At 47.5% G+C, this 19853-nt stretch overlaps 1 protein-coding gene across 1 annotated transcript in view; it reads left to right on the plus strand.

Moving 5' to 3' along the window:
- Window positions 1-687: 687 nt before the first annotated feature.
- LTF (lactotransferrin) overlaps window positions 688-19853 on the plus strand; it is a 29464-nt gene continuing 10298 nt past the window's right edge. Inside the window, exons 1-11 of the mRNA XM_023231413.1 lie at window positions 688-1021; window positions 5982-6145; window positions 9365-9473; window positions 9784-9966; window positions 10320-10467; window positions 11410-11465; window positions 15498-15676; window positions 16137-16311; window positions 17151-17305; window positions 18789-18879; window positions 19699-19752. Coding sequence (XP_023087181.1) covers window positions 979-1021; window positions 5982-6145; window positions 9365-9473; window positions 9784-9966; window positions 10320-10467; window positions 11410-11465; window positions 15498-15676; window positions 16137-16311; window positions 17151-17305; window positions 18789-18879; window positions 19699-19752 — 1357 coding nt within the window. The 5' untranslated portion in view covers window positions 688-978. The remainder of the gene's footprint in view (window positions 1022-5981; window positions 6146-9364; window positions 9474-9783; window positions 9967-10319; window positions 10468-11409; window positions 11466-15497; window positions 15677-16136; window positions 16312-17150; window positions 17306-18788; window positions 18880-19698; window positions 19753-19853) is intronic.

Genomic DNA, 19853 nt, shown 5'->3' on the forward strand with positions numbered 1-19853 from the left:
GTTTGCTTCCAACTGATTAATAGCATGCAGTGGTGTCCTGGAGACATTGGTACCTGGGCTGTTGTGTGTCATGGGACTGTGTTTATGAGACGTATTCTTAAAAGCAGTATTCTAGCTTTTGAATTTTAAAATCTGACATTTATGGCAATTGTTAAAATGAGGTTACCGTTTCCTACTGAATACTATCAACACCAAAAAAGAAGGAGGAGGAGGTGGAGAAAAAAAAAAAAAAAAAAAAAGAAACAAATGGGAGGGCATCCTAGCCATAGGGCATCTTTCTTGTTGGCAAATAAGAACTTGGAGCCAGCCTTGGGTGGTGGCCATTCCCCTCTGAGGTCCCTGTCTGTTTTCTGGGAGCTGTACTGTGGGTCTCAGCAGGGCAGGGAGAGACCCCCTGGGCAGCTTGCCTGGGACTCTGGGCAGCCTCTATTTTCTCTGTCAGCTGTCCCTAGGCTGCTGCTGGGGGCGGTTGGGTCATCTTTTCAACTCAGGGCTCACTGCTGAGCCAAGGTGAAAGCAAACCCACCTGCCCTAACAGGCTCCTAGGCACCTTCAAGGTCACCTGCTGAAGAAGATAGCAGTCTCACAGGTCAAGGCGATCTTCCAGTAAAGACCCTCTGCTCTGTGTCCTGCCCTCTAGAAGGCACTGAGACCAGAGCGGGGACAAGGCTCAGGGGGCTGCGACTCCTAGGGACTTGCAGACTAGTGAGAGAGAAAGAACATCGCAGTAGCCAGGCAGAACCAGGACAGGTGAGGTGCAGGCTGACTTTCCTCTCCAGGTGCGGTGTGGAGTCCTGCCCCGCCTCAGGGCTTTTCGGAGCCTGGATCCTCAAGGAACAAGTAGACCTGACCGCGGGGAGTGGGGAGGGAAGGGGTGTCTGTTGGGCAACAGGGCGGGGCAAAGCCCTGAATAAAGGGGCGCAGGGCAGGCGCAGGTGGCAGAGCCTTCGTTTGCCAAGTCGTCTCCGGACTTCAAACATGAAGCTTGTCTTCCTCGCCCTGCTGTTCCTCGGGACCCTCGGTGAGTGCAGGTGCCTGTTGGCGCGCGCCGTCCGATAGGCGTCTCCTGTGCTCTGTCTGCTAGGCGCTTTGGTCTCTGTGTCCCGTTGACTGGGCGCGGGGTCTCTGAGCCCCGCGGTCCCTGCGTCTGCAGCCGGGAGGCGGCCCAGACGCGGGGCCAGTCTCTTTCCCACCTGGGGAGGAACAGGATCTGGGCTCCTCTAAACCGGGTCGGGACACGCCTAGCTTTGCGCAGAGCTTCTCAAAAAGCCTCCTAGGCAACTGTCGCTTTGTGTCCCCCCTATGGATTTGGTCCCCATTGTATTGTGATACGCGTTTTACCTGGGAGGAAAATTAGGCTCAGAGAGGGTGAATGACTAGCTCAAGGACCCTAGTTCAGATCCTAGCTCCTGCTGTGAGACCCCAGCCAGACAGAGCCTTTGTGAGACTTAGTTTCTTCGCTTAAAGAAACGGCCTAACCATGGGTCCACAGGGTTGTGAGCAGGAGATGGGGCATTCACGCACCTTCCGTGGCAGAGGGGTGGGGAGGGGTGTGGAGGGGTGCAGTGCTCCTGATGGAACCCTGTGTCAGAGAGTTTGAGAGGGAAATGTGAGCCGAACAGAAAGGAAGAGTAGAAGGAAGGAAACAATTGTTAGTTCCATAACCAAAGTAATTTCTCGGGTGCTCAGAGAGCACTCTCCAGCGCTGCACATTAGTGAGTGTGGAGCTCCCTGCGGTGCTGGGAGGGGAAGGTCCCAGGCCTCAGCAGAAAGGGCTGTGATGGGCATCAGGACCTAGGCAGGGGGGGGGGGGGCATAGTGAAAGCCCAGGTGTCACACCTCCCCAGCACAGTGCAGCCTCCATCTGTCTTATGGCATCTACCTAAGGCGGGGAGCTTCCTGGATGGAAGTGGTGGAGATGGATAGAGAGCAGCAGTGGGAGCCCGAACCCATCCTTGTGCCTGCCCTTCTGGTCTCCTGCTCCAAATTCCTGCCCATGGGTGTTGGTCATCCTTCTCGTCTCTAAGACAGATTGGGACTGGCCAGGACCCGACTGTTCTCTTCCCCTCAAGCTCCCTGGCAAGTGGCCTGTTGCACAGGGTTAGGGCCACCTGGGAGGGGCAGGAGAGGAAGGAAGCCTTGCCTTCCTGGAAGTGGTCATGGGCTGTGGTCCAGGATTCTGGCTCAGAGTTGCACCATTGGGTTTCATATTCACTTGGATCTTTGGTTGTTTGGGTGCCTACTAAGGTCTGAAGTTTGAATCCTGTAGTCAGTTGGGATGGTGGCTTGCACCCCAAAGTGCCATTGAAAGCCTTGTCCTTCCTGAGGAAAAGGTGGCAGTTGCCCTATGGGATTCCTGCCCTGTTCCCCATGAGTGTCCAGGCTGACAGAAGTTGGGTGGGTGGGACCAGCTGGATCTAAGCCATGTGAGCAGTGGATGGAGGAGTCTGTCTGCTTAGCCCCCGGAGCCATGGGCTGGGAGGCACTCGTGAGGTTTCCCATCAGTCTGAGCAGTCTGCCTGGGCCCTATCATGAGCTGTGTGGGTAGGTGGGGAGAGTAACTCCTGTCCTGGCCCCTGCCTTCAAGGCCAGGGCACTGCGTGTCTGCCCAGAATGTAAGCTTTAGTCAGAGTCCAGCCAGGTCCGGTGGGCAGCATTTGAGTGCCTGACACTGAATACAAGTGCTGGGTTGAGGATTTTGGAGGGGCCAGACCCAGACCTGCTTCAGGGAGTCACACAGCTCCAGAGCTGGGAGGTAAGAGCGTGGAGACTTCACCTGGTGTTTGCGGGGCTACGGACTGGGAATTCTGGTGGGGCGCTCAGTGGTCCTTTAGTCACCCTGGTTCAGCTCCTCTTAGGAGAAGAAATGAACTCTGCCTACAGGTTCCCATCATTGCTCAGCCCCTATCTCCAGCTTGAGGCATGGTCTTCAATTTTACTCTCTCGCTTCATCCCCAGAACCCACCCTTTACCAAGGTGATTTCTGACACCACCTCCCTATCCCTGCCCCCTTCTCTGTTCTCAGTGCTGTCCCCCCTCTCCACTCAGACCAGCCCTTTCCTGGTGCCTTCCTTGGCCACAGCTTGTCTGCCTGTTCTCAGGTCCCAGGTCTCAGTTCACTCTACCCCTGTCCTAGGGAGAGCTCCAGTCTCCAGCCTTTCCCATGAGTCACAGCTTCACTGCATCCTGAATAAGACCTCCCTGGATCAGCATTGGAGACTTTCCATGATCTGACCCAGACCCTTTTCTAACCCCGTCTCCAACCTGTCTCTAACTTTGCCAACCTAAATAGGTAGGCTAGCCCAGTGGTAAGAATAGGGGAGTTTAGTGCCTGACTGCTTAGGTTCAAGTCCTAGATCCAACACTTACTTATTAGCTATGGGAACTTCCACAAGCCACATAACTAGTTAAAGCCACAGTTCCCTCCCCTGGAGAACGGAGATGTTGGCAGAACTCACAATACAGACACGTATGTCTCCATTAGTTGGTATTTGTTCTCTTTTAACACATTCACCATTCTTAGCTTCCTTCTTTTGGATTTTTGCCTCTCCAGTGAGAAGTGAAATCTGGTCCTGTCCACTTACACATTCCTTGTGTGACACACAGTGCTGTGTATACAGCAGGTATCCAGTTAAAGCTTACTGGGTCACAAATGGCTGCATCTGATTGGGTTAATTCTCAGTGTAGGATAGTTCCATAAGGGCTTCCAAGGCAAGATTATATCCCCTGGGATTTCCCTGGGATGAGGGTGAGTGAAGGGGAGCAGCTGGGTGTCCCCAAACCCCTGCAGACTCAGCTTGGGAGTTACAGGCCTCTTGCTCACCCAAGGGCCATGGGTGGCTCTCACCATAAGGGGATGGCTCAGAAATAGGAGGCAGCAGAGGCTGAACATTCTACCCCATAGCACCCACAAAGAAGAGGGGTTTTTTACCACTGTGTGTTTTTTTTTTTTTTTTTTTTTTTTGTTTGTTTGTTTTTGTTTTTGGTAACAGCTTTACTGAGGTATATTTTATATATCATAAAAAAATCACCTATTTGCGTACAATTCAATGAGTTTTAGTAACCTTACCAAGTGGTGCAACCATCACCATAAATCCGTTTTAGAACACTTTTATCCCCTCCAGTAAAGGTCCCTCATGTCTGTTTATAGTTAATCCTCATTTCTACCCCAGCATCAGACAACCACTAATCTATTTTCTTGTCTCTATAAATTTGCCTTTTCTGGACATTTCATACAAATGGAATCATACAGTATGTGGTCTCTTGTGTCTGACTTCTTTCACTGAGCATAAGAGAGGCTCGTTCATGTTGTGGGGCATGTTAGTTGTTCTTTTCACTACTGAGTAGTATTCCATTGAATGGATATACATTCACCAGTTACTGGACATTTAGGTTGTTTCCAGTGTTCCACTGTTCTGAATAACACTACTATGAATATTGATGCACAAGCCTTTATGTACGATAGGTTTTTATAATATTTCTTTTGGCTATATGCCTAGAAGTGCAATTGCTGGGTCCTATTGGAACTCTGTGCTTCACATTTTGAGAAGCTGCCAACCTGTTTTACAAAGTGGCTGCACCATTTTACATTCTCAGCAATGTATGAGGGTTTCCACTCCTCCACATTCTCACTGATACGTGTCATTGTCTGTTTTAGCTATTATAACCTGTTTAGTGGGTATGAAATGATATTTCCTTGCATTTTCAATTTGCAGTTTTTGACTAATGATATTGAGCACCTTTTCATGTGCTTATTGTCCGTTCATATATCTTCTTTGGTAAAATGTCTGTTTTTATCATTTACCCATCAAGTATTAAATCCTTTTTGATGTTATACCATCTAGCATTATGTTCTTAATTTCATTGTTAGATTGTTCTATGCTATATGCAAAAATATGATCAATTTTTGTATATTGATCTTATATCCTGTGGCCTGACTGTACTTGTTTGTTAATTCTAATAGTACTTTGTAGATTCTTCAGTATTTTCTACATAGAAGATCATGTTATCTGAAAATAAAGTCAGTTTTACTTCTTTCTTTCCAATATGGGTGTCTTTCATTTCTTTTCTTGCCTTATTGCTGTGACTAGAATCTCTAGTACTGTTAAATAGAAGAGGTGAGAGTGGACACTCTCTCATCACTCCTGATCTTAGGTGGAAAGCAGTCAGTTTTTCATTATTTTAGTATAGTGTTCATTGCAGGTTTTTTGTAGATGCCTTTTATCAGGCAACCAGGGGAGTAAATTCAATGCATCTTCTTCCCTAATAGCATGAATTTGAGCAACAAAAGCAGGCTCAACAGAAGAACCAGTATTTGAGCAACAAAAGCAGGCTCAACAGGAGAACCAGTCTTTCTGTACAGAGTGAATGATGGTAGCTCAGGCACACCAACCAACTGATTTGTCCCCATTGACATTGACTTACCATTTACCTCAGCTACTAACCAAGTCAGGTATATTTTCCCTTGTTCTGTTGGCGTTCCCTGGGAAGACATTTACGGACAAAACAGTCCAGAGAGACCTGGATTCTCAGCTGGGCTCTGCACTGCTGAGTGGCGAGTCACTCAGCCTCCTTAGGAGCCAGTTTCCACATCAGTAAAACAGGAGTAATGACTCCTTTCCTGCTTGCCTTCCAGGTTCAAAGTTGCCAAAGCTCATAGAAGAATTCCATAACTGATTTGAGGGATCACCATCATTTTTTAAGTGGTAGGAAACATGTCAAAGTCATAGGAATAAAAATAATCTAGAGGGGCTTTCTTCTTTAATTTATTGAGAACCACAGACCTCTAGCCAATGCAGAGATCCTGTTAGTCCATCAAGATGCCTCCACTTGTGGAGAATGGCTGGACGTAGCCATGAAACGGAGAGGGAAGGAGGGCAGCTGAGAGAGAGGGAGGAGTCTGGAAAACTCACATCAGAGGGTGCAGTGGTCACTGCCTCAGTCAGTGGTTGAATCCTTACTTCTTGGCCCCTCTCTCCCAGGACTGTGTCTGGCTGCCCGTAGGAGGAGTGTTCGATGGTGCACTGTATCCCAACCCGAGGCCACAAAATGCTCCCAATGGCAAAGGAATCTGAGAAGAGTGCGTGGCCCTCCTGTCAGCTGCATAAAGAGAGCCTCCCCCACCAAGTGTATCCAGGCCATTGCGGTGAGTCAGTGCCGGGTGTTGGTTGGGACCAAGCTGAATGGAAGGGAGAGAGAAATGGAAAAACATAGAACATGGGATCTCCTTACTTCTTCTGCTTCACCTTTTGGGCAACTAAGTTGGGAGCTGTCCTCTCTCACAGGGAACCGTGCTATTTTCAGAGCAGAAAGAAAGGAACTTAAGAGACCATGTGTGAGGAACCTGGGGCCTCCACATAAACTGTTAATAACAACTGTTCCAAAATGAAATGTAAGCACTTGTGTTTGATGAATACATAGGATCGTCAAAAAGCAAGGTTACCCAGAGAGGGAAATCCTCCAAGAGTCATGACCTCTAAACCCTGTGAGAAAGAAGCTTGTCCTGGTCACATTGCCATATCACATGGCTGGGGCAGGGCCTGCCAGGGTGCTGCGCATTAGAAAGACTCTTGTCCAAGACACTTTCAGAGAGAGAGAAAAGGGTATCATGACTTGTATATGATGTATGATTCCTTTTATTTTTTGAGATGTAAGATCTACTGAAATAATTTTTACTCATTCATTCAACAAATATATTCTGTGTACCTGCCATGTGCTATAATCATGTGTACTCAACTCCAGCAGAGTGGATAATTTACGTAAAAGTTCTCAAGGCAACTTCATAGGATTATCTTATAAATACAATGGAGTTATTAGAATAGTACTTAGGGAAAAATCTAGCTTAATCAATGTTTTAGGCTATTATTTTACAACTATTACCTGCATACAAACAGTACCAGTGGCTGGGTGCAGTGGCTCATGCCTGTAATTTCAGCACTTTGGGAGGCCGAGGTGGGAGGATAAACTGAGGTCAGTAGTTCAAAACCAGCCTGGCCAACATGGCAAAACCCCATCTCTACTAAAAATACAACAATTAGCTGGGTGTGGTGGCACATGCCTGTAATCCCAGCTACTTACAAGGCTGAGGCAGGTGAATCACTTGAATCCGGGAGTGGGAGGTGGCAGTGAGCCAAGATCATGCCATTGCAGTCCAGCCTGGGCGACAAGAGCGAGACTGCATCTCAAAAAACAAAAACAAAACCAAAAAACCAGCACCACATCTCTTGCTTGTTTAAAATGCAGATTCCTAGGCTCTATTCTAACCTACTCAATCTGAATATATGTGAAAGAAGCCACAAAATCTGCCTTTTAAAATAAGATCCTGTCTACGGCCATACTACCCTGAATGCATCCGATCTCGTCTGATCTCGGAAAATAAGATCCCTATTTGAAAGTGGTGCTACATACCATTCATGCAAATAAAATTGAGATAGATTAAATAGTTAAAAATAAAACTTGTATTATTGAAAAACTAGGGGGCAGGTTAACTAGCAGAACTGTAGAGGAAATAGAAATCTCTTAAATGATGAACTAAATCATGAAACAAACAGACATTCTAAAATACGGAAAATGTAATTCAGAGCCCATAGAAAATATTTAAATAAAACATTTAGAAAGCACCAGAATGAACGAATATGCACCAGCTCTGACACATGATTACTATTTACACTCTATAAAAGAATAACTCAAGGCCCGGCACGGTGGCTCACGCCTGTAATCCTAGCACTTTGGGAGGCCAAGGCAGGTGGATCACGAAGTCAGGAGATCAAGACCATCCTGGCTAAGATGGTGAAACCCTGTCTGTACTGAAAATATAAAAAAAATAAATAAATTAGCTGGGCATGGTGGCACAATCCTGTAGTCCCAGCTACTCGGGAGGCTGAGGCAAGAGAATCACTTTAACTTGGGAGGTGGAGGTTGCGGTGAGCTGAGATGGCACCACTGCACTCCAGCCTGGGTGACTCCGTCTTGAAAAAAATAAATAAAAGAATAACTCAAATTGGAGAAAATGTAAAATCATAGAAGAAAAATGATATGAACAGAGTTACTAGTAAGAGGGAATTCATGATTAATAAAAAATAGTTGTGAGATGTTCCCCTTACTAATCAGACCTGAGCAATTTGTTAGTACTCAAATTTCTATAGTAATAACAGCTAACGAATGATAGTCTGCCCTGCTGGTGATTCGAGAGTGAAGCTGGTCCTCACGGGCAGTGCCATTCTGAGTTGGTATTATAAGTCTTCTGGAAGCAGGAAGGCAACAGCAGCCAGAGTCATGGAGAGAAACGTGCTCCTCATCTGGGGGATTCCATCCTCACGTGCCTACCCAAGGACACAAGTGGTCACAAGGAAAAATACTGAGGACAAAGATATTCATGAAAATACAATCTTCACAGGCAACAGTTAGAAATAAACCCAAGTGCTAAACGTTGGGGGAAATTATTCAATACACAATAGAACACCCACGTTATGAGAAAACATTATGCTGTCAACAAAATCATTAAAGGCTCTGCAGAAGTTAGAAAATGTATCCAGTTTTAGATGAATAAGCAGTCTACAAAATATGATGTGTCCCGGGGGTCCCCACCACCTGGCTGAGGACTCATACTGGTTGATGGCCTGTTAGGAGCTAGGACTCAGAGCAGGGAAGCGGCCAGCTAGTGAGCCTGACTGCCTGAGCTCCACCTCCTGTCAGATCAGCGGCGGCATTAGATTCTCATAGGAGTGTGAACCCTATTGAGAACTGAGCATGCGAGGGATCTGGGTTGCACTGCCTGTGAGAATCCAATGCCTGATGATCTGAGGTGGAACAGTTTCATCCCAAAACCATTCCCCATCTGTCTGTGGAAAAATTACGTTCCCTGAAACTGGTCCTTGATGGCAAAAAAGTTGGGGACCGCTGATCTATCCCACATTGCAAACCAAAGAAATACGTAATCATGTGGGAAGCAATGTGCAGAAATGGAGGAACATGGTTTCTTATGATAATTTTAGGATCTCTTAATAACCATATTTTCTATCCAATAAAACAGAACTTAAATGAATATAGAGCCAAAATAGAAAGCATCTAGAACAAAGAACTTCAAATGTAGATGGCTGTGAAGGGTGTGATCAGGAGAGTGACACAGGCAGGCAGAGGAGAAAGAGGGCAGGCGCTGGACTCCGGAGTTAGAGAGCTGGCCCTCACTGTCCCGAAACGGGAGTCCTTGGCTCTCACCATCTCTCATAGGAAGTGAGCGGATGTGATGGAAAGCGGACCCCTTTGACGACCCTTCCAGCCATGGAGACTTTCTGAGTCCTGAAGTCCCACTTGCCGGGTTTGGGTGAGTTTTCTGCTGAAGCCGGTCTGGCCTCTTTACTTTCAGACAAACAAGGCTGATGCTGTGACCCTTGATGGTGGTTTGATGTACGAAGCAGGCCTGGACCCCTACAAACTGCGACCTGTAGCAGCGGAAGTCTATGGGACTGAAGGAGGTGAGTTCTGCCTGGGGTCCCAGATGCCATAGTGGGCCCAGCCTGTGCCCTGAACTCTGTGGATTGGGAGTTGGGGAACATGTGCAGGTGGAGTCTCGGTCACATCACACATGCAGGGAATGGAGTCGCTGGGCTCTGGGCCAGATGAAGGCTGTTTCCCTGATGCTGACCCATGATAGGAGGACACACGTGAGCTGCGAGGAAACTGCAGCATAGCGTTCCCCCTTCCCACCGGAGACTTTTCAGGGTGGGTTGTTTTTGTCCCTCTTGTCCAGGCTAAGAGCTTTCAATTCCATCTGCCCCTTTGCAGAGCCACGAACCCACTATTATGCCGTGGCTGTGGTGAAGAAGGGCGGCAGCTTTCAGCTGAACCAACTACAAGGTCTGAAGTCCTGCCACACAGGCCTTCGCAGGACCGCTGGGTGGAATGTCCCTATAGGGATGCTTCGTCCATTCTTGAACTGGATGGGTCCACCTGAGCCCATTGAGGCAGGTAAGATGGTTGGGGGATAGTGAGTGACCTCAGGCAGGGGACTCTACTCCAGTTGTAAGCACAGACCACGCAGATCATGCAGGTGAAAGTGTGGGATGAATCAAGGTGGGGGTGAGACTGGTTGGCTCGTAACATCCTGCCGGCAGGATCTGTTACTCCAGCAGCCCTTGGGAGGCACAGCTGAGTCTGCTGTCGGCAGAGGTGCATGTCTCGAGCTCCCAGCCCCAGGACAGAGGCTCTCCTGCAGGGGTGGAGGAAGGAGCCCTGCCCACGGGGACCTCAGGATGGGAGGTGTAACCCCCTGTGGCCAGGACTGGCTCACACTCTGTGGTCCACTTCTCTGTGTTTAACAGCTGTGGCCAGGTTCTTCTCAGCCAGCTGTGTTCCCGGTGCAGATAAAGAACAGTTCCCCAACCTGTGTCGCCTGTGTGCGGGGACAGGGGAAAACAAATGTGCCTTCTCCTCCCAGGAACCATACTTCGGCTACTCTGGTGCCTTCAAGTGAGTGACCCTGTCCCCTTCTCTTCAGTGGCCAAGTGTCCCGTGGCTTCAGGCCGGGAGGCTTTTTCTCTGGCCCCACACAAAGCCCAGCCTGCTCTCGGGGACCAGAGAGGAGGTCTGGTTCTCCTACTGCTGTGTGTCCAAAAAGAGTGCAGGCCTGCCCAGTGTGTGTTCCCCTCCAGCCTTCCGGGCCCACCCTTGCCCCCCACCTCTCACCAGCCCCACGGGCAGTCACTGTGGCTGTGGGCCCTCCTGTCACCTCAGAGAGCCCTGAATCCAACTTGGCTCCCGTGTTGTCCTGGGTTCCTCATACTAATTTCTGCCCCCTCCCTAACCACACACAGCAGGACTGAAGGCATCTTGTCATGAGATATGCAGTCCCGGCTCCTGGGTGGGCAGGACGGCTGCAGTGTCCAGGCTGATGTCCTTCTACCCACCTGGGCCTCTCTCCACAGCTGAAGGACAGTGAGCAATGCCTGATTCGCCCCCATCCTCTCTGCCCCCACGCAGAGGCTGAGCTCCCCGTTTTCCCATTCTGTCTGCTGGTGCTAGGTGTTTTTGCAGAGGGAGGCCTCCGCGCTTCCCCACTGGCCAGGGCACACCTGCACACTCAGTCCTGAGGGAAAGAGTCAGACGAACAGGGATGCTAAGCCTTTACCCTCTTGGGTAGAGGCTTCAAAACTCTCTTGTATAGAGAAAAAAAGTTTTGTCCTCTTAGCCCTCAAAGCAGAAGATGGGGGCCTCTGGACAGCACCTGAGCCCTTCTTCAGAATCCACCTGGAGGGAGCCCCTACCTTCCCAGCTGGGATGCCCCAAAGCCTTAGAGCCCTGCCCCACAGGGAGTGGAAACCCACAGGTGCTGAGTGCCAGGGTTGCTGTTCCACAGGGAAGGGCTGGGGAGGGGCTGCCCGTGCTTACCCCTGATGCTTTCTCTTTTCACAGGTGTCTGAGGGAGGGGGCTGGAGACGTGGCTTTTATCAGAGAGAGCACAGTGTTTGGTAAGAGCAGGGTAATGAGCTGTGGGTACTGCCCCCTTTTATCTTACCTGATCATGACTCTGACCTTTGAGCTAATTAGATTCCGAAGTTCATGGCAGACCATTTTCAAGATTCCTACAGGGCACAGCTCTCATTTTATGAGCTTTCATATTTTAAACAGTCACGTTTCTTTAAACCCCCTGTGCCCACTGCCTTTCTCTTCCCCTCATAGACACCCACGCCAAGGTGCTTGGCAATGCGTCCTCCAAGACGTATGTGCTTGTGCAGAACAGATCGTGCTGGTTTGTGTTTCTGGTTTCTGAGTTCACAGAGGTTTTAGCGAGCGTTAGGAACCCTGCTGCTCGGGTTTTCTGCTCAGCATTTTGTTTGAGAGGTTTATCGGTATTGTTGTATACGTGTCTAGCTCAGGGGTCCTAACAGTTGAGCAATGTTCCATTGGAATAACTATTCCAATGGAATAAGTCCACATTTTAGTTCTCTGTCACCATAGTGATGGACAGAGGTTGTGCTCTCTTTTCCTCTACCACATGTAGCCACATGACTGATACCTTCACCTGTGTTCCTTACTGCAGTGTCCCTCCTGGACCTATACTAAAGCACAATTGATGAGTATGTAGAGGCTGAACACACCGCACCCAGGACCAGTGGACATAAGCCCACTACATTCCATGCAAGACCAATAGAGACAGAGGCAGAGCTACCATATTCCACCAAGGACCACCAGAGAAAGCAACAGATATCCACATTCACTCAGGACCATCAGAGACACACCCCACATCCACCCAGGACTATCAGAGAAAGAGACAACACCCACATTCACCCAGGACCATCAGAGACAGACCCTGCATTCATCAGAGGTCACCAGAACCAGGCCTCCACATGCACCCAGGGCCACCAGAGACAGACCCCACATGCACCCAGGGCCACCAGAGACAGACCCCACATGCACCCAGTATTGCTAGGGTGCTGTCTAGAAGGACAGTCTGCAAGTATTCTAATTTCCTCATAACTTCACTTAGAAGTATTTTTTGACTTTCATAGTTTTGTCCGAATGATGGTTGTAATGCAATAGATAGTTTGTTGTTGATTTTAATTTTCATTTCTCTGACATCTGGTGAGTTTGATCATCTCAACCTATTTGCTAGCAGTTTGGGCTTCCCTTTCTTATTTTGTGACATTTGACTACTTTTTAAATTGAATTTCACATCTTGTTTCTGCATGATTTTGATTCAAGGACAGAAGTTCCTTCTATCTAGGTATCAAACCATTGCTGATTTTAAACTTCAGTAAAATCTTTTCTCAGAAATCTGACAACGGTAGTCTTTGTTGATCAAAAATCCTTGATATTGATAAGGTCAAATCCACAAGCCACGCCCTGTTGGTTTGTAGTTTTGAGGTCTTTCAAAGATGTCCTTCTTCACACCCAAATCATAATTATTTCCTACAATAAGATTTGAAGATCCCCTCCCTCATCTATGTATATGTGCTCTACCTAGAAAATCAGATATGGATTTGGCTTTTGCATTTTTATCCCCTTTACAGTGAGGCAATTTTCCTTACAATAAAAACTATACAAAATTATCTTTTTTCTACTGATATGTGAAGCCAGTTCTACACCAAGTTTGTATATATCTGAGTGGACCAGTTTCTTTTTTTTTTTTTTTTCCTGAGACGGAGTCTCGCTCTGTCACCCAGGCTGGAGTGCAGTGGCCAGATCTCAGCTCACTGCAAGCTCCGCCTCCCGGGTTCATGCCATTCTCCTGCCTCAGCCTCCCAAGTAGCTGGGACTACAGGTGCCCGCCACCTCGCCCGGCTTGTTTTTTGTATTTTTTAGTAGAGACGGGGTTTCACTGTGTTAGCCAGGATGGTCTCGATCTCCTGACCTCGTGATCCACCCGTCTCGGCCTCCCAAAGTGCTGGGATTACAGGCTTGAGCCACCGCGCCCGGCAGAGTGGACCAGTTTCTGAGCTATTTTGTTTCATTGATGTATTTGCATTTTTTCTGTTTTTGATATTGTGACTTAACAATGGGTCTTACTATCTGGTGGAGAGAAGAGAGAGAGAGAGAGAGAGCGCGCCAGTGAGAGGAAGAGAGAGAGAATGAGAGAGACCTCCTTCTCCCCCTCACTTTATTATTCCTTTTCAAATATACTGAGCTAAAGCTTCAGAATTATTTTTTGAATTTCTGGAAATTTTGATTGGAATTGTATTGAATTTAAATTGTTCCATGAAAAATCAGCATATTTATAACATTAAGTTGTCCAGTCCATGGTGATGCTAAATTTCCCCCATTTGATCACACCTCTTTTTAGCTTCTTTGATAGAACTAAACTTTTTCCTTTATGGGTCTGACGTGTCTTTGTGGGAGGCTAATTATAAGCTACTTAACAGTTTTAGTTGCTATTGTAACATCTTACAGTCCATATTGGTTTCTATTTGGTTATTGTTAATGAGGATAACATTAGATTTTTGTAGTTGCTCTTATAACTTGTTACTCCTCTGAACTCCCTTTTTAGTTGTAGTAGTTTCTATTAGTTTTGTTGGTTTTTTTGTAGATAATTATATCATCTTTTTAAAAAAGAGTTTGTCTTTTTCCTTCCAGTGTTTATATCTCCCATTTCTTTTGTAAATTGTGTGATCCAGTTATCTAGAATTGTGTTGGCATTGTAATAGTGGGCATCCTTGCCTTGTTCCTGATTTTGTGGTGAATGTCTAAATTTTCTTCTTTTAATAAGATTTTTGCTGTAGATATTTTGATTAATGGCATTTATCAAGTCAATAACTTATGGCCCGGCATGGTGTCTCACCCCTGTAATCCTAGCACTTTGGGAGACTGAGGTGAGTGGATCACATGGGGTCAGGAGTTCGAGACCAGCCTGGCCAACATGATGAAACCTCATCTTTACTAAAAATACAAAAATTAGCTAGGCATGGTGGCGTGGGCTTGTAATCCCAGCTACTCGGGAGGCTGAAGCAGGAGAATCTCTTGACTCCAGGAGATGGAGGCTGCAGTGAGCTGAGATTGCACCATTGCATTCCAGGCTGGGCAACAGAGTGATACTCAGTCTTCAAACAAACAAATAAACAAACTAACAAAAAGGTTACCAGTTCTATCTATTACTATTTTTCTGAGACTGAAAAAAACATAGACACACACACACAAATAGATGTTGAACACATAAACAGTCCTTCTGCATCTATTGAGATGAAGATGATCTCATGGTTTTCTTCCATTAAATGCAGATTACTTTAGTTTTTTTTTTTTGATGTTCAGCCATTCTTTTGTTAATAGAATAAACTGATAAGCCTTCATCCCAATCTGTTAGTTTTTTAAATACTCTGTGAGACTGAGTTAGCTAATTCTTTATTTATAATTTTTGCATTTAAGTTCATAAGTAAAATAAACCTTTAATTCTTCCCTCCTGTACTTTCTCTAATTTTGACATCAAGGTTGTACTAATCTCATAAAATGACTCGGACAAGTTTTTTTTTTATCACTTTACACATTCCGAAGCAATTTATGTATGATATTCCACATTTGCCTGAACTCACTCACAAAACCATTCTTTCCCTTCTTTTGATATACTCAGTGTTGGAAAGTGACTCACCTTCCTGCCTTATTTCCTGCCTTATCAACATTTTTGTCATTTTTATTCTTCCCTGAGATGTGGGTAAGGGAGTAACCCTTGGTGGCCCCCTGGGCTTGTCTCTACAAAGTGACTTTTCCAGGCAGAGATGCTACAGAAACAGACGGATGTGGTTCGTTCTTTCTGACCTGCAGGGGAACCCCGGGCGCCCTAAGTGATTTAGGATGAGGATCACACTTTGGCTGCCCCCTGAGGCTTTTGGGGCACTACCTTTATCTTTCTGAGTGTTCTGGAGCAAATCCCTGCCTTTCTGACCCTCAGTTTTGTCAGTTGTGCAAGATGTCTCCCCAAACTCAAAATTCTGTGGGGAGAAGGAGAACTACAGTTCGTGGTTACTGCTGGAGTTGGCTCATCTAGGCTCCCTCCCACCTCCCCTTCCCTGCAGAGGACCTGTCAGACCCAGCTGAAAGGGACAATTATCAGCTGCTCTGCCCAGACAATACTCGGAAGCCAGTGGACAAGTTCAAGGAGTGCCACCTGGCGCGGGTCCCTTCTCATGCCGTTGTGGCACGAAGTGTGAATGGCAGGGAGGACGCCATCTGGGAGCTTCTCCGCCAGGCACAGGTATCTTCACCCACAGTCCTCCCCACTTGCTTGGATTTGGGGGCGGGGGGCAAGGTCCCTTACTTCCCTGACTTCTGCCACTCTAGAAGTCCTGTAGCCTTGCTGCAGGATAGCACACTAATGCATTGGGCTGCTTGCCCAGGCTGTACTCTGGACAGCAGAACCAGTGAGACTCCTCTGCCACACTGACTGACAGCATCTTACGATGGGAGCAGAAGCAGGGGGTGGTCGATGCAATCTTCTCAGGGCCCTAAGGTGCTTGAACCTCAGCAGCTCTTCAAAGAATGAGCCATAGCTGCTGGGTCTCCGGGATGGCACGAGTCCCTCTGCAGGAGGGTCGCAACTGAGGCTCCTGCTCTCAGTTAGAATGATCCCAAAGCTCCAGATACTCTTTTTTAACATCTTTTTTGTTTCCTCCATATTTACCATGGACACCATAATTCTATTTTTTCTTAATTAGGAGAAGTTTGGAAAGGACAAGTCACCAGTGTTCCAGCTCTTTGGCTCCCCGAGAGGGCAGAAGGATCTGCTGTTCAAGGACTCCGCCATCGGGTTTTCAAGGGTCCCCCCGAGGATAGATTCTGGGCTGTACCTTGGCTCCGGCTACTTGACTGCCATCCAGAACTTGAGGGAAAGTGAGTGAGCCCAGGAGGGTCCTGAGGGCCGCCTGGTGTGGTCTTCTACTTCCCAGCAGGTGGCCCTGCTTTGTGGCAGTCACTGCTTTTCCCAGCCACTGTGGGGTCATCGTGGAGGTCTGATGCAGGTGTGGGTGTCTTCTGTGAATTAGGTCAGGTGTCTCTAAGAGAATAGTCTGGCCACCCGATCAGTGGACACCAGACTCCCCAGGCTTGGCAGAAAAATCAATTTGCCTCCTATTAAGTGAGAAACATGAACATGAACCAAGAGAGCCAGGACCCCTTCTGGATGAATCCGGAGGTCTGGTGGAACACCCCCACTTCCCAGGCCCAGGCCTTGAACTTAGTTGGGGACACCATGGTGGGGGAACTCAGCTACGGCTCCTCCTCTGATGGGGGGCTGGGAGTGGGAGTCTAGGGGAACCCAGAGGCTGCACTGTAGTTATTGGTGGTGATTGCAGGTATTAGGGGAAGTCAGGGCTGGGCTCAAGGTCCCCTAGGCCATCTCTTGGGGCTGTCACTGGTCTCTGGGTCATGGAGCTTTTATCCTTAGAGACAGACACAATAGGCACCTCCTGACACTAAAGATTAATGAATAGATTAGAATCCAGGGAACTTCTCCAAAGGAACAGAAACGGGAAACACAGGGAGCTCTGTGGGCCTGAAGAAGGGGCTTGGAGCTGAGAAGTGGAGGAGGAGAGGGCATGGATCCACATGTCCACACATCTACTGTAGCTCCTGTCCCAGGGGGGGTCTGGGCAGGACCCTGGCTCTGGGGAGGTTGGACAACCTGGCAAGGTTCAGGTTGCCTGGCCAACCTGCGGTCTTCCCTCTGGCAGGTGAGGAGGAGGTGGCTGCCCGGCGTGCGCGGGTCGTGTGGTGTGCAGTGGGCGAGCAGGAGCTGCACAAGTGTAACCAGTGGAGTGCCCTGAGCAAAGGCAATGTGAACTGCTCCTCGGCCTCCACTAAGGATGACTGCATCGCCCTGGTGCTGGTAGGGGGCTCCGTCCCAGGGGTGGGCGGCTGGCCCTGTGGAAGACCCAGGGCCCGAGCATCTGCTTAAAGTGAAGTCAGCAGTCAAAGAGGTCACAGGGGCCCAGATGAGGCAGGGACACCTGGAGAGGTGTGCTCAGGGGCATGCACCGTTTTAGGTTCCAAAAGCAGTATACTGTGGATTTCCCACTCCTCTGATTACAAGAACAACTCAGGATTATTGTAAAGAATTTGGAAAATATGGAAAGGTACGATGTTAAAACAAAACAACAACAAACCCCCCAAACCACCTGTGATCTCACACAGAGGGACAGACATGGTTAAAATCTGGCTAATTCTCCATTCCAGTATTTCTCTGTGTCTCTACACATATGCATGCAACAATAATGAAGTGTTTCAGTTATGTCGTTTTTAAGCCCTTTTCACTAAACAGCATATAATGGACATTCTTCCACATGAATGTTTACTCTTAGAAAACGTTAATTTTTTTTTTTTTTAAAGAGACAGATTCTTGATCTGTCACCCAGGCTGGAGTGCAGTGGTACTACCACAGTTCACTCCAGCCTGGAACTCTTGGGCTCAAGTGATCCTCCCATCTCAGCCTCCCAAGTAGCTGGGGCTACAGGCACACGCCACCATGCCTGCATCATCATCATCATTATTATTATTATTATTATTATTATTTTTGCAGCTACAGAGTCTCGCTTTGTTGCCCAGGCTCGTCTCGAACTCCTGGGCTCAAGCAATCTTCCTGCTTCGGCCTCCCAACGTGCTGGGATTACAGGTGTGAGCCATAGCACTCATACAAAAACATTTTTTAAACATGCTTCCAGGGTATCTTTTATGTGAATATGGCTCAGTTTAGTCATGCCCCCATTCCTCTTTGTCCCTTACTTTGCTATTATCAATAACCCTGTAGTGAGCATTCTTGAGTAGAGATCTTTGTCCACATCTCTATTTTTAATATAGTTGTAAAAAGTATTACTGGGCCAAAGAGGGCATTTCATACTCCTGATGAGTCCACGACCCTGTGTTGTAGTCTGGACTTGTTCGTTCTGGTGGTGGGCCAATATGACGGTTTCAGCTTCTGTGTTGGACAACTTCTGTGTAGCGCTTGGAGTGCAATGAGTTCAGATTAGATGAAGCCAGCTCTTCCCATCTGTGTCCTCAGTGAGTGAGACTGCTCCAGGAGGGTGTCCCCAAAGTGCTAGGGGCACAGAAAAGGTTTTGCTCACAGAACAGAGGATTAGTGCAAGCTGTGCCTGGTCTTTCCAGTTGAATTGACAGCCCAGAAAGCAGGCAGGGCTGCGAGAAAATTAGAGGTGCACATGGTGTTCCCTCTGGGTGCTTGGTTCGAACAATCCATCTCTTTCTGCTGTTTCACTGGTCACCTGACAGAAAACCATTCTCTCAGAGAGCTGTATAGAAAGGCGGGATGAGATGCAGCCTCCCTGTGGTGCTGGAGATCTGCTCTGTCTTTGCAGAAAGGAGAAGCTGATGCCATGAGTTTGGATGGAGGATATGTGTACACTGCAGGCAAATGTGGTTTGGTGCCTGTCCTGGCAGAGAACTACAGTAAGTGGAGTTAGCATTCTCTGGTGTATTCCCTCTGGGTCATGGGAGTGGGGCGATGAGTAATCCCATTTGGTGAATGCAGGTGAAACGTTATGATGGACGGGTACATTCAAAAGGGAGAATCAGGGAAAGAAGAAGGGAAAGGGGCTGTGTTATCCACAAAGGCCTATTGTGTTGAGAACTAACAAGGGACAGATTGGTTTTATCTTCTTAATTTTTCAGAAGATCTCTGTGAATTATACAAACAGAAAAGTGCACATAAATGTACAACTCATTACACTTCACACACTATACAGTCCATGCACTCGGGCCCGGATCGAACACTGCGCAAGTTTCAGAAGCCCCCTGTGTCCTCCTGCCCCCGCCCCCTTACTCCTACAAGGGAAGCCTCTCTCTTGATTTCTGAGGGTGCAGGTCTAAGTTTGTCTATGTTTTAAACTTCACGTTAAAGGAGTTGCACAGCATGTGTGTGTGTTATTTTTTTGTCTGGTTTCTCTTGCTCATCTTTATGCATTTCATCCACCTAAGCGTGTAGTTGCAGACTGTTCAGTCTCGTCACTGTGTGAGTCTACTGTGATTATTCAGTCATTTGAGTGTGAATGGTCATTTGAGTAGTTTCCAGTTGGTGGCTGTTGTGAATAGTGCTGCTGTGAATCTCTGTGCCATGTCTTTTGGTGAACACATAGACGCATTTCTCCTGCATGGAACTGCTGGGACGGTCTGTTTGGATTTGATTCTGCATCATTGAGATTTAAAAGTTTGTGGCTTCTCACTACATCTGAATGGATAATAATGTCTTGCTTGTCTTTATTCTTCCAGACCCCCAACAAAGCAGTGACCCCGATCCTAACTGTGTGGATAGACCTGTGGAAGGTGAGTTGGCATTAACCACTTTCAGGGTCAAGGATTAAGTTCTTGTTGCTGGAAGAGGAAGTGGCAGGAACTGTAAAAAATAGAAAGAATTGTAGCCCTAG

Source organism: Piliocolobus tephrosceles, chromosome 2 (genome assembly GCF_002776525.5).
Source record: "Piliocolobus tephrosceles isolate RC106 chromosome 2, ASM277652v3, whole genome shotgun sequence".
Lineage (NCBI taxonomy): Eukaryota > Metazoa > Chordata > Mammalia > Primates > Cercopithecidae > Piliocolobus > Piliocolobus tephrosceles.